The sequence below is a fragment of the Malaclemys terrapin genome, chromosome 9, assembly GCF_027887155.1.
Source record: "Malaclemys terrapin pileata isolate rMalTer1 chromosome 9, rMalTer1.hap1, whole genome shotgun sequence".
NCBI classification, from domain to species: domain Eukaryota; kingdom Metazoa; phylum Chordata; order Testudines; family Emydidae; genus Malaclemys; species Malaclemys terrapin.
This window is the reverse complement of record NC_071513.1, coordinates 93,157,511-93,171,645: the sequence shown is the minus strand read 5'-3', so window position 1 is coordinate 93,171,645 and position 14,135 is coordinate 93,157,511. Positions and strand designations below refer to the sequence as shown.

Sequence of the window (14,135 nt, the reverse complement as noted above, 5' to 3'; positions counted from 1 at the left end):
ACTGCTTGGAATCATTAGGTTAATATATTCTGTTATACTGCATGCAAAGTATGTATACAGGGAAAATTAATAATTCTTTCCACAGTATAGACCCGATCCCAAACCCACTGACGTCTACGTAAGTCTTTCCAGTAAACACAATGAGCTGGATCAGGACCCATGTGCTGTTAAAATTCATTCATAAATATTTTCATGCATTTGCGGGAGAACAGATCCAAATATCGCATAATCCATACAACCAAGTGGGTACGTAGCACTTTATTTCTAGCATTTAAAATAAATATGAATCTACATTTTCATACTGAAAAATGTATGATTCTCTGTTATAAAGCATTTCTTAATTACATTTTAAAAACTATCCAAAAAGGGAAAAAAATCTTTGGAAATACCTTTTTTGCCTTTACTAGTTGGAAATGATATATAGCTCTTTCAGATCAATAGAATTACTCTATCAATTATAAGCTTTTGTTCTGAAATTTACTTCTCAAATGTAATTTTACATTGAGGCTTTCCTCATGTCATTCCTCTGATGTCATCAAGGCCGGCTCCAGGCACCAGCTTAACAAGCAGGTGCTTGGGGCGGCCAAGGGAGAGGGGCGGCACCTGCGGCAATTCGGGGGCAGCAGGTCCCTCACTCCCTCTAGGAGCGAAGGACCTGCCGCTGAACTGCTGCCGCCGATCGCAGCTTTTTTTTAATTTTATTTTATTTTTATTTTTTGCTTGGGGCGGCAGAAATGCTGGAGCCGGCCCTGGATGTCATTAGGGGACTTGTAAACACAGATTTTGTATAAAATACTTCAAACCATTCACACAGCAGGAAAGCTAAATATGCAATAGAAAAATTATGTTGATATTAAAAGCTGAGTTTGTGAAATACACTTCTTTGAAAGAACAAACAAGTAAGAGCAATAGGGATCGTGTACAAATCATAACGGTTTACAAGAAAACACCTTAGAACGGGTTTCAGAGTAGCAGCTGTGTTAGTCTGTATCCGCAAAAAGAACAGGAGTACTTGTGGCACTTTAGAGACTAACAAATTTATTAGAGCATAAGCTTTCGTGGGCTATTGCCCACTTCTTTGGATGCACTCTATATGCGAAGAAGTGGGCAGTAGCCCACAAAAGCTTATGCTCTAATAAATTTGTTAGTCTCCTCACCTTAGAATAGGTCATCTTGCATGTGTATGATAGACATTGTTAGACAATGCTGCTTTCTAGTTAATTTCTGCTCAACTTGCTGCTTCAAATAAGTGAAATATCACAAAGCAGAGGACAGTGAAGACAAGCTTAGGTACAAAGCAGCAAGTCTCTAAACCTACAGAATCATTGGACTCACTACAAATAAAGACGGCATTTAATTGCATGCATCACATTCCAGGTGGTCCTATGTAAATACTGCAGAATAATTGACTGAGCTCAATTAAACAATACCACCTTATTAAGGCTGAAAATGTCAAGGGCTTTTTCTGATGTGCACCGGGTGTTTCACAACTGTTGCTACAGTTCCACAATGAGGTGAACATGGGTAAAAAAATTTCAAGGATGGAGAAGAACAAGAAAACAAAAGATGAACATTCCAGCTGGAGTATGTACAGTATGGGGCTTTATTCTATAGCAATTAGCACAATTAGTGTGCTTCTTTTACTGCATGATAAATATATACAGATATATAAAAACAGGATGGCACAGGAGACAATTATTGTAGGTGAAGCTCATTTGTATTCACTCTATGGCTTTTAAATTTAAAGTTCAGCTTATTTTTCCTCCTTTTTAAAGCAATGTTCATCTTTTTAAAATGAAAGCAAATACACTGGAATATTTTTTTCCCAATTAACCTGCTTAGCTCATCTAAGTCCCACATCAGTTCTAGCCTTACCCTTATGACACAGTCCTAAACCGTTAATGGATACTCAAGTTTATACCACAGTGGTAAAGATTTCCTTGAGACCCTTAAAATTAAAAAACAGGGACACCAGTGCTGCAAATTAAATATACTGTCTTGGCTACTGAAGATTAACAGATATGCCCATAGCCAATGACTGCACTAACATGCCTTCAGTCTCAAGCAGTGCAGTCAAAGGGCACTGTATAGCTTTAAAAAAAAAAAAAACCACATTATTTATAAAACCAGAAGACAACAGAGGGAATATGAAAAATCAATATGTAAGACAGGAAATTCATTGCAAAAACTAACTAAAAGGCTTTGGTAATGGAGGAAGAAAATTCATTTACAAACGACAGGCAAAAATACTGTCTACTTATTAAAATCTAGAGCTTGTTCCTTTTGCAATCTCCCTCTGACCACTCGTATTAAAGAGCTCATGGTATCTACATGTTGTGAGAGATGAGACGAGTATCTACGTGTTTTCTCATATTTAAGCCTTTTAGATCCGCTGAGTCATTCTCTGAGAAAATGACTGCCTTTCTCTGGCTACCCCATCTGTGGATTTCTAAATTATCAAGATTTATAACAATTCTCTTTGTTTCTACACTGTAAAATTAATGCCTCAGATACTCAGAGGTACTGAGCACCTCCAGCTCAGATTGTCTTCAATCTGTGGGTGCTAGGCACCTGAGAAGATCAGTCTAATGTCCCGAGCCCTGAAATAATTAATAATTTTATTCTTCTCCCCATAGGTCTGTATCCAACTGCCACAGAAATGAATGGGAATCTATCTATTGTGTTCAGTGAGCGTTGAATCAGGCCTTATTTGAATACAAATTGCTCACACGCAATGTGCGTATTCAATTAAAGCTGAACTTTTTCCTCCCTAATGCAACCTCAGGTTTCCAACCTCATTAGGAGTAATGGGGTACAAAATATTTAAACAATAAACAAAAGGGAAAAAAAGTAATTTCCTCACTAGCAAATGGCAACTTTTACTTTTAAAGCAACTAAAAAGGGGGAAACAACTGGTGGTTTTAGATCTGAAATGTTGTGAGGGGTATATTGCTAGTCTCTAAAGTACAGTGGGCTATGAAAGGTCAGAGGAGTTTTTAAACTAAGGGCTGGGAAAAAGAAAACAATTGTGGGGGAGCCCACAGTTCAGACAGAGACATCCCTTGGGGGAGGATTTATTAAAGGAGAAATTCTATATACTACTAAAGAGGAGAAGATTAAGGCAAACAATTAAATACTAACACATTTTATAAATGCTTGCATACAAATGCTAAACACCTGAATACTAAGATGGGCGAACCTGAATGCTTGGCATTAAATGAGGATATTGATATAATAGGCATCAGAGAAACTTGATGGAATGATGATAATCAATGGGACATGGTAATACCAAGGGACAAAATATATAAGAATGACAGAGTAGGTCAGGCTTGGGGGAAGGAGGAAAGTGGCACTGAATGTGAAAGATCTTGGAGTCATCATGGATAGTTCTCTGAAAATATCTGCTCAATGTGGAGCAGCAGTCAAAAAGCTAACAGAATGCTAGGAAGCATTAGGAAAGAGATAGATAATAAGACAAAGTTTCATAATGCCACCATGTAAATCCATGGTGTGCCCACACCTTGAATACTGCAGGTGGTTCTGGTTACCCCACCTCAAAAAAAGATAAATAAGAATTGGAAAAAGTACACGGAAGGTCAATGAAAATGATTAGGGGTATAGAACACCTCCATATGAGGAGAGATTAAAAAAGTGGGATTGTTCATCTTGAAAAAGAGAGGACTAAGGGGATATGATAGAGGTCTATAAAATTATGAATGATGTGGAGAAATTGAATAAGGAAGTGTTAGTACCCCTTCACATAACACAAGAACCATTTCACCCAATGAAATTAATAGGCAGCATGTTGAAAACAAACGTAGGGAAACATTTCTTCATACAACGCACAATCAACCTGTGGAACTTGATGCCAGGGGATGTTTTTGTGAAGGCCAAAATATAATTGGGTTCAAAAAAGAATTGAACAAATTCATGGAGGATATGTCCATCAATGGCTATTAGCCTCGATGGTCAGGGATGAAACCCCATGCTCTGGGTGTCACTAAACCTCTGACTGCCTGAAGCTGGGACCAGATGACAGGGGATGGCTCACTTGATAATTTGCCCTGTTCTGTTCATTTGCCCTCTGAAGCATCTGGCACTGGCCACTGTCAGAAGACAGGATACTGGGCTATATGGACCATTGATCTGACCCAGTATGACCATTCTTATGTTCTTACACAGTATTTTAGAGAACGAGGCTCCTGTGAATAGTTCCAAGAGGCCTTATGGGCTGGAGTAGAGGAATTTTCTGGGAAAATGGCTTTTGATTGTAATGGTAAGAGCAAGTTAAGGCAGCTTTCAGTACATTTTGAAATAACAGCTGTGTAAGGAGAAAATAGAGAGTGGATTTATTATTAATAATGAATAATATTTATCACTTACATAGCACCTGACAATCTCAAAGAGCTTTTAAATCAATGAACAGTGTCTTGCAATACCACGGGGAGGCAAAGTAGTAAAATAAATAGTAATGCTTAAAAATGTACTCGAGGGCTAGATTGTGCAAATTGCATATAATGTAACACATAAAAAGGGAAGGATCATCTCAGAGGGATCCCTTAGAAGCCTTCAGGACAGAATTCTGTCCTTGATTTATGTAGGTGACAATAAAGAACAGAGGCCCCTTACTCCCTCCTTTCCAATTGTGCACCCATATAAAGATTAGAGAGAATCTCTCCCTTACATACCAAAAATATCTTAACCTTGGTATTTGCAACATTCTCTAAAAATACTGCAAGCACAGAAGTGAAGCTATCTGAAACACAACTGGCAAGTTTTTATGCATGACAATTCTGTTATGACCCACATTTTCCCTTTATTACAGATTGAGAAAAAGAAGTGTCTTCTTAAGGTCACACAGGCAGGGGCAAAGAAACAATTAAGAACATAAGAATGGCCATACTGGATCAGAACAATGGTCCTTCCAACCCAGTGTCCTGTCTTCCAACAGTGGCCAATGCCAGGTGAAATCCAGAAACACTGATTCCAGGCCCTGTGCTCAAGCCACAGCACTATCTGTACTTGTCTGACAGTATCTGCCTGAAAACCCAACCCCGTTATTCTGCCAGATTATATTTAATGGATGTTGCCAATTCTCCATTTAAAATGGGTTGTTGTCCAACCCAGATGTAAGGTGGAGAGGAGGGAGTTGGGCACGAGAGGCTATCGCGAAATCCTAAATTATGGGCTGAATAATCCTCAGAGAAGAAGCCTGCAAGCATACAAAATTGAGGATAAGCCTTGGGCTGGATTTTGTATTGTTTTATTTTGAGTTCCTTTTCTGAATGGGCCAGTGTTGACTGGCAACAAGCTGTGTGAACTCTGTTTGGAGCAGGGTGTGGATGTCACCTGCTCACACCATCCTTCCTCTCCATGACCCAAATGATGCAATCCTTGAATTCAGTGACCATTTTATCTACGTTCTGTTTGAGGACTACAGGATTTGATCTCATATGTTTAAACAACACCTGCTTTATATCTTTATTTGGAAGATGCTGCTCCGTTAAATTTAACTACTTTCCCTTGCTGCTTGTATGGTAAAAGGGCAGGTACTAAAAGAATGTGAGTAATGAAGATATACTGTGCTATATTTCAGTAATAAACATCTCTGTAAACCATGCTGTTCAGTTCTCCATTCGCAATGATTTGGTTGCTACTACCCAATTCCTACTACATGATAAGTGTCCGGAACGTATTTACAAAATAACAACAGGAAAGCCACCATCATCAACATTAACACTTCTCTGAATAGAGCCAGTCAGAAATTTTCCAGAAGAACATTTCTCTGTCAGAAAATGCTCATTCATCAAAACTGAAACGTTCTGAGGAAAGTATTGATTTCTACAATATTCTGACAGAAACCAGGCAGGTTTCTGAGGGAACCATGCATGGTATTATCCTGTCAGCTCACCAACCTGGCTCCTTAGCAGCCCTCCTGGTATGCTGATGAGAAGCCCAGAGTCTGGAAGCCCCAGCTCCTAGCTTCTCAGCTGTCTACCGGGTAAATTGTCCCAGAGCCAGTGCTCCCAAAGCTCCCAGCTCCTCAGAATTCCTGGCTCCTAGGTTCCCTGTGCTGCCCAGTTTCCCACATGGCAGGCTGCCGGGGCCCTGGACAGATCAGAAGAAGCCTCAAAAATATTTAGAAAAAGGTCAAAATGAAATGTCATTTTGACTTTTCCTAAATGAAGTTTTGGAATTCCTGTTCTGTGGGGAATTTCAAAATGTCATGTTTCATTTGATTTTGGAATAACATTAAAAAAAAAATTGGTGTTACCCATGGAACAGGAGTTCAAGTGTCTGCTGAGATTATTAACGAACAAAGCTGGCCAGAGAGGTCAAAGACTGAATAGACTTGGAAATTAAACTGCTCTCTCAATCCAAATGGGTCCCTTCCTGGCCATAGTTGAAGTAGATTGGAAGGATCAAGGTAAAGAAGAACATCTCAAAACCCTACTCTTCTATCAGAGAAAGGTGAGGAAAGAGAACGACAAAGGTGACTATTGTACCTATTCTATGAATAGAACACCATGTTGTTCCAGTAATGTGGATAGAAGATATCAGTAACTGGGAATGCTCAGACAGGATATTCTATGAAAATGATGGAACGGATTCTACCACCCTTAATCACTTTATGTAACACATCACTATGCATGCAATCTCATTGAAATCAAGGAGTAATGTACTACTTAATGTGAGAAGATTGGGATCTTATGCGAGTGGGTGCATGGGGGAGCTATTTGCCATTGCCCTATACCAGCTCCAAATTATGTCACACACACACCCCGTGCCATTTCAGCTGCACTGACCAGCTCACTGGGTGTGGGGGGAAATTCAGTCAGTGCATCAGTCACTCACAGACCCTCCCTGCCCTCTCCTTTCCCATCTGCTTACTCCTGTGTGCCCATACCTAAGGTCTAGGTAGCCCATGCGGAATATAAGAGGTGGTAGGTATTAATTCTCCTTACACCTCTGTGCACAAGTCGTTCACGTCACAATCTAGTCCCGCGTGCACGCGCATACACACGCATGCACACAAGCCTTGTGCTTTATTATAACTGATTTCGCTCCCACACCTGTTTTATGGCTCACATGACTGGCTGTGCACAGGGATCTGAAGCACAGAACGCTTCTGAACAGTTTATATCTATTTTCTTTAGTGCTATAATTTCTCTGTGAAATTCTTGAAAAGAACATTGCACTGGATACTCCTCTCAATATAGTAGGATTTTATTCAATTGAGCTGTTATATTTCAGCGTTTAAAACCGATAGCCGTTTCTATCATGCTTTCTGAAGAATTCTTCATGATGTAATTTCCATTCCCCCACTGCATAGATAGGAATTCTATTACTGAGTGCCTTATCTTAGGCACAGGGTTCTTACTGCTCATAGTGAAGACACTTTACTATTTACATACTAAGATTGACAAATAGGTTCTGTCCGTATCTTCGTTTACTGAACCATTTTTCTGTCTGAAGACAGATTTGGTTTGAAATGACTCTGAAGTACAGCAATAGCAAAACCAAACATATCTCTGACATAGCAAGCTGGGCAAGAGAAAGTACAGCATTCAAAAAGTCAAAATGCAAAAAATGAGAAGGGAAACTCATCATGCTTCTCTGTAATGCACTTTTCTATGGTCCCGCTCCTGCCTATTGATGTCCCCAGAGCCCTCACAGCTCCCTAGATCTCATGTTTCTTCCACTGCAGGGCTCCTTAGCCCCCGATTCCTAAATCCGAGTACCGAGCATTGAACCCCTCAAATTCAAGAGTGACACAATGTAGACTCAAAGAAAGATTCCTGAGAAAGAGACTGTCCTTGAAAATCAAAACCAGGCAGAGAGGACAGAGGCTGACAAAGGCCCAGAGGATTATCCCATAGTGGAGAAGCAGCAGAACCAAGATTAACAATGTCAAATTAGAAGCTAAGGACCTAGAAAAGGGCCCAAAAGATGCAAACAAGGCAGTAGCTATCTTTATAGAGGAGCACCTGGACGACTCCTTGCCAAGCTGTGTTGGTTGCCCTTTACAGACAGATAAAGGGATTGTGCCACTTACAGGTATGAGGCACATTCACCCCTCACCCAGCATATTGGTACATCCTAAAGTAATCCACATACTGAAGCTCTGCATTTTGTCTCCATCTTCATAAAAGAGCAGGATTTGAATTGGAATTTTTTGAGAGCCCAGCAGTCTAGTATAATCAATTACATAAATCCTATTAAAAGTGTGATTGACCTCCAAAAAAATATTGGTGGGAAAAAGTAACCACTGTAATATTCTGGGTAGAGCTGGGACAACTTTCCTCCCCACCAATAGTAAACTCATCAAAAATGTACTTTTGGAACACTGAAACTTTTCACAAATTCGGTCCAAATTTGGTGAGCAGTTTTGGTTTATAAACAGGTCAAAAGGACAGGGCCGGCTCCAGGGTTTTTGCCGCCCCAAGCGGCGGCGGGGGGAGAGGGGGGAACCGCGATCACGATCAGCGGCACTTCAGCGGCAGCTCCACCGCTCCGCTTTCTTCTTCGGCAGCACTTCGGCGGCAGGTCCTTCCCTCCGAGAGGGACTGAGGGACCCGCCGCCGAATTGCCGCCGAAGACCCGGATGTGCCGCCCCTTCCCCTCGGCCGCCCAAGCACCTGCTTGCTGAGCTGGTGCCTGCCCTGCAAAAGGATTACTTTCCGCCATTTCAAAACAAAATATTTCAAATTTTTTGTTTCAAAACAGTATTTCATTTAGAAATTTAGCTAATATTTTTTAAAACCACACACATACACACAGTGGGAGAGAGTTGGGAAACCCCCCAAAATGATCTGAAATGAAAAAAAAATGATTTTTTGGACCGAACGGAATGTTTCATTTGATCCTTTTGGCAATATATATATATATATATAAGATAAATTAAAAAAAAAAAGAAAATTCAGTTTCAATTTAAAACCCACCATTTTTTTTCAGTTCAGCCTCTAAATAAATAATAATAATAATAATAATTAAAAAACAAAGTATTCATTCAGCTCTAATTCTGAGGCCATGAAGAAATTTATTTTGGGGGTAAGAAAAGAAGATTCACTATAAATAGAAAGACGTTGATCTGGACACTGTACATATTATGTAGGTCTTATTAGGACATTTATTAACTTTGCACCCATGTCATTTAGTACAGTGACGGGTGTAGCGTGCAAAGATTTGCTTAAACAATGATTACCTTTGGATCACTCATACGTCTACAGGTTTCCTACTAAAACGGGATAAAATGTGCTGTAAGATTCATCAGTTTTCAGTTACAAATTACATTAAAATCCTCATCCTCTTTTTCCTTTACAGATTTTGAAGTTTTCACCAAAGACCATTCCTTTTCTGATCTATCTCATGTGTGTTACAGATTACACTTATCCCAAGACAGTAATGGTAACAGTTTACACTCTCCCCTTGGCAATGGATAAAGTGCAGATGGTATCCTGCAGACAATGATGTGCTGCCAATATTTTAAGCATGGGCTTCCATAAAAATCCCTGCCTGTAGTCTGTGATAAACTCAATTTACCAGGGGATATGTGCTGTGCTTGCAGGGAAGAGGGATAAGCATCTGGACAATCCTGAGTATTTGTCCCCAAGATTTTATTTTAAATATCGGACATGTGATATTACAAAGGTAAAACATGTGCTTTTCAGACTTATTTGTATACAGCCCAGACACAAGTTAATTCTGGCCAGGGTGATTTATTGGTCTTCAGAGAAGTGTGAAAACCATCAGAGACAGAGAAACCATTCCAACTTGCTCCACCACTTGGTGACACAGCTTTTAACAAGAGGATCCCAAAAGTTCTCCTCAGAATCCCTTCAGTTTATCATTGCATCCAGATTATCACAAATACTTTAGACACATGATAGCCTATTGCTGCTGATGAATGTTGTTTAGAGACTTAAAAACAGGTGCAAGATACTTAAGGTTCTAGCACAAATCATCAACCTACTTAATTCTCTCTGTTCCTCTGTTAAGGTTATCAGCTTTTTTTCTTGTATTTCCCCCCTGAAACTAGAGATTGGAATCTACACAACCCAAAAGAGGATTTGGTGTAACTGTCAGCAAAACAACAAACAAGGTTTAGACAATAACCCGGCATCCTACTATCAGCGTATCAGTTGTAATTAACTTTATTTTTCATGTAGCGTAAATGAAAAGTTATGCAGTCAGCCAGACTGATAAACAGACCACTCTTCACAAAATGATTACGAATAAAGCTCAAAGAGTGCTACATTTACTTCTGTAGTTCCCATGGCAGTTCTAGGTCAGGTATAGTGAGACACTGAGAAAATGTGCAATTCCTTTCCCATTGAGCTGTCAAGGCATTTCATGATGTGAATAGCTAACACCCTTCTCTGACAACTAGGCCAATATTTCTATTTTCTGCCATTCTAGTCATGAAGCATCTCAGCATTGCCTCAGTTGATTTAGTGCCAATTCGAGTCAGCCTTAAGATGTCTGTGTTAGTAACTGGACCAAATATTCTTGATGAAGCCTTGTCACAAACTCATAGCATGATTCTTAATACTTTTTCCATCTAGCTAGATATTAAAGGAGGTTGTAAAGCAGAAAAGATAGCAGACAGGCAGAACACATATTCACTGAACTGCTAGAACAAAGATTTTAAATAGAAGGTATAGTCTGATATGCTGCAGGTAGAAATTATTTTCAAAACCATTGTTGTGGCACACTAACATTTATGTTTAATTAACATCTTTTTTTTATTTCAGATATTTCAAAAAATGCATTTGCCCTCCTATCACTTAACAAAGCAGAAGTTCATTAGATGAAATGACCAGGTCCGTTCTGGTAGAATTGAAACTAGGCAAGTAGAACGTATATCATATGAAAGTGTTATTGGCAAAGATTGTACAAGAGATCATTGCTATAACCTTTTCTGATTACACTGCACTTACATCTAAAGTCAAATGCCCCCACCATGCACAACATGCCAGCACAAAGCCCAGTATGTAATGGAAATTGCCTCATTAGTGGGGGACAGTTCCTGGAGAGCCCTATTCAACAGAAACCTTTGAACTGTGAAGAGAATTGTTGTACAGTGGCTCTCTACAAGGGTTAATGGTGGAGTGTGAATGTACTGACAAAAGCCAGCATAAGGTGGTGTGTAGTCCACCTACTCCTACCAAGAGTCTGCAGTAGCCTTTGGAGGCCAGTTACACAATTCTATAGCCTACATCTAGGTTATGAGAGTGGATTCTATCCCTTCAACCATATTGCTCCTCTGTGCAAAGCCCTTTCACTCAGGGTTTGTGCCTGAGATCAGGACTGGGCTTATTGTTTCAGCTCATGTATTATTTACAATCAAATTTAAAATGCCATTTAACTGGACAGACCTAGAATAGTACTTACCAATACTGGGATAACCAGGTGTCGATGGATCTCCTCCATTGTTTAGGGAAACCATGAATGCTTTATCACTAAGGTTTTGAGTCTTTGGTAAATCGCAAGGATCAACATAAAGAAGGACGCCTCCAAACCCCACCTCTTCTAACAGAGAAAGCTGAGGAAACAGAGAAACAAAGGTGACTATTAACAAAAAGCTTTGACACCACAACACAGTAGCTTCTGTATTAAAAAAAGAAGAAAAGAAAAACCAAAGTGATTTAACTCTGTTTCCCCACATTTACCTCCACGCATAATGGCAAAAATAAGCTCTCATTTAAACATAAATTATACAGCACATGAAATGAATTGATCTGACAATATCAACCTAAAATCCATCTAAATTTTGCAAAGTATTGTGTTGTAACTACATCACTTAGGCCCTGATTCAACAAGGTATGGAAGCACATGGCTAACCTTAAGCACATGAGCAGTCCTGTAGAAGTTAGTCAAATGCTTATGCACATAGTTTAATTGGGACCTTGTCAATTATATGTTATATTTTAAATAACTGGAGTAGATAAAAATAATCCCTTCATTTTGAAAATTAGACTTCATTTTTGCTTATATATTAAGAGGGTTATACTATATGCACTTAGGAGTTGATATATAAACTGACAGTTAATATTGAAAACTGGAGGGAGAAATGCTGGTTCAGAAAAAAAAAATGTTGCTCTTACTTTTTTTAAGTATCAGGGGGTAGCCGTGTTAGTCTGTATCTACAAAAACAACAAAGAGTCTGGTGGCACCTTAAAGACTAACAGATTTATTTGGGCATAAGCTTTCGTGAGTAAAAACCTCCGAAGAAGTGAGGTTTTTACTCACGAAAGCTTATGCCCAAACCTCACTATGCATCCGAAGAAGTGAGGTTTTTACTCACGAAAGCTTATGCCCAAATAAATCTGTTAGTCTTTAAGGTGCCACCAGACTCTTTGTTGTTACTTTTTTTAGTCTCTCCAAAGTAGTGTAGCACGATGCAAAATGCTGCAAATTTCAACCTTTCATTTAAAGGGGGGGCGGAGGGGGGGAGAGTCTTCCAGTGGCCAATATGTAGGCATCACAATGTAAACAGATTTATTTCTGCCCAGATAAATCAGGCCTCCACTAAAACGGTCTCTATTAATTTACTCTAGAGATTCAAATTCTAGATTCCTTCAGTAGCACTAAATCAATAAGGGGCTGTTAAAAATGTAACAAGGAGCTCCTCTATAATCCAGCACATCATCAGGTGACACCGTCTATTTCCCAACTGTTGGTGCATTGGGTGGCTGGTTGAGGAGTGATCCTACTTGGATTTTTGAAAAAGAAAGGCAACCTGACTTCTGGCAACATCACCAAGTGGAAACCTGAAGAGGGTGAGGTACATGGGCTCAGGTGGTCAGTGTGAGGCCTCTAGGGTGACCAGATGCCCCGATTTTATAGGGACAGTCCAGATATTTGGGGCTTTTTTCTTACATAGGTGCCTTTCACCTCCCTCCTTCTGTCCCGATTTTTCACACTTGCTATCTGGTCACCCTAGAGGCCTCAGAAGTGGACCACAGCTACAAGCTCCATCCCAATACCAGCTCTGCAAATAGGAAGATTGACATCCCTCTCTAGAGGATGGGGTTTACTGGGTTGTTTTTCTGACAGGTGAAATGGCAAATGATGGAAAGAGGAGATTACCCTGGGAAAAGTTATATCAGTAGAGCTGGTCAAAAAAAAAAAAAAAAAATCGACAAAACAGATTGTCTTTGGAATTTGCCAATTTGTCGAAATCAAAACAATCTGTAGAGATGGTTCAATTTCAGTGAAATTTGTCTGGAAATGAGACAGCTTTGGAAACCTGCCTTCTTTCCTGCCAGCTCACCAGCTGCACGGCTGAGGCGCCTGGGCTTACAGGATCCACAGCTTGGGGTCAGCCAGCAAGGTGAACTATACTGGGGCTAGGAACGCCAGGGTTCTCAGAGTCCGCAGCTTCAAGGCAGCCATCCATGCAGATGGTCTCTGATCTGGAGACCCTCAGGCTTTCCTTTCTGCAGAGAATTAGGAATTTTTGGGGTTTAGTTCTGAACTGGAATAAAAAACAACTTTCAACATATTGAAATCCTCCAGGAAACAGAATGATCTTTCTCCACATAGCCCTGTATATCAGCAATGGACCGATCAACCTGTACTATGTCTGAGACCACTCCGGCATTTGAGAGGTACGTTACCAAACCTGGTGTTGCACTCTTAATCACAAGGCTCTGCCTGTGTTTCAAAGAGAACACTGTTTATTCTGGGAACTCAAACCTTCTGCTCTAAGACCTTCTTGCAGACAGAGACCTCCTCAGTGCCCAGCTACAGGCCAGCCTCCTCTTGCAGCAGTAACACATACACCGAACGCTCTACGCTGAATTAGCTCACTCAGTGTTCCCCCATCCCATTCTTAAAAGTGCAGCCCCCATTTCTCTTACTATATATTTTATATCACACTAACAAAAATATATACAATAGATAAATGTTCAAAATTATTACTCAATATGCACAATTTGGATCTATTTCTAAAACATTTGCTCCAGTGACCTCACACTGGCCCTTCGTGTTTTAGCCTCAGGGTGGAAAATGTTTTTAGTGCCCACTGAGTGGCTGAGTAAAAACACAACACAAACAAAAGACAGCTGAGCAATTTGGTGACTACCCTGATTACCCACCTCTAAGGCCAGCCCTGCATTCTAAGGGCTGGT

The 14,135-nt window shown here is 40.0% G+C and overlaps 1 protein-coding gene across 6 annotated transcripts in view; it reads right to left on the bottom strand.

Moving 5' to 3' along the window:
* The window catches only part of NAALADL2 (N-acetylated alpha-linked acidic dipeptidase like 2), an 899,698-nt gene that overhangs the window by 336,979 nt on the left and 548,584 nt on the right, over window positions 1–14,135 (bottom strand). For all 6 annotated transcript variants that reach the window (XM_054039851.1, XM_054039853.1, XM_054039852.1 and 3 more), the window contains one exon: window positions 11,395–11,545. In XM_054039851.1, the coding sequence (XP_053895826.1) occupies window positions 11,395–11,545 (151 nt within the window). The remainder of the gene's footprint in view (window positions 1–11,394; window positions 11,546–14,135) is intronic.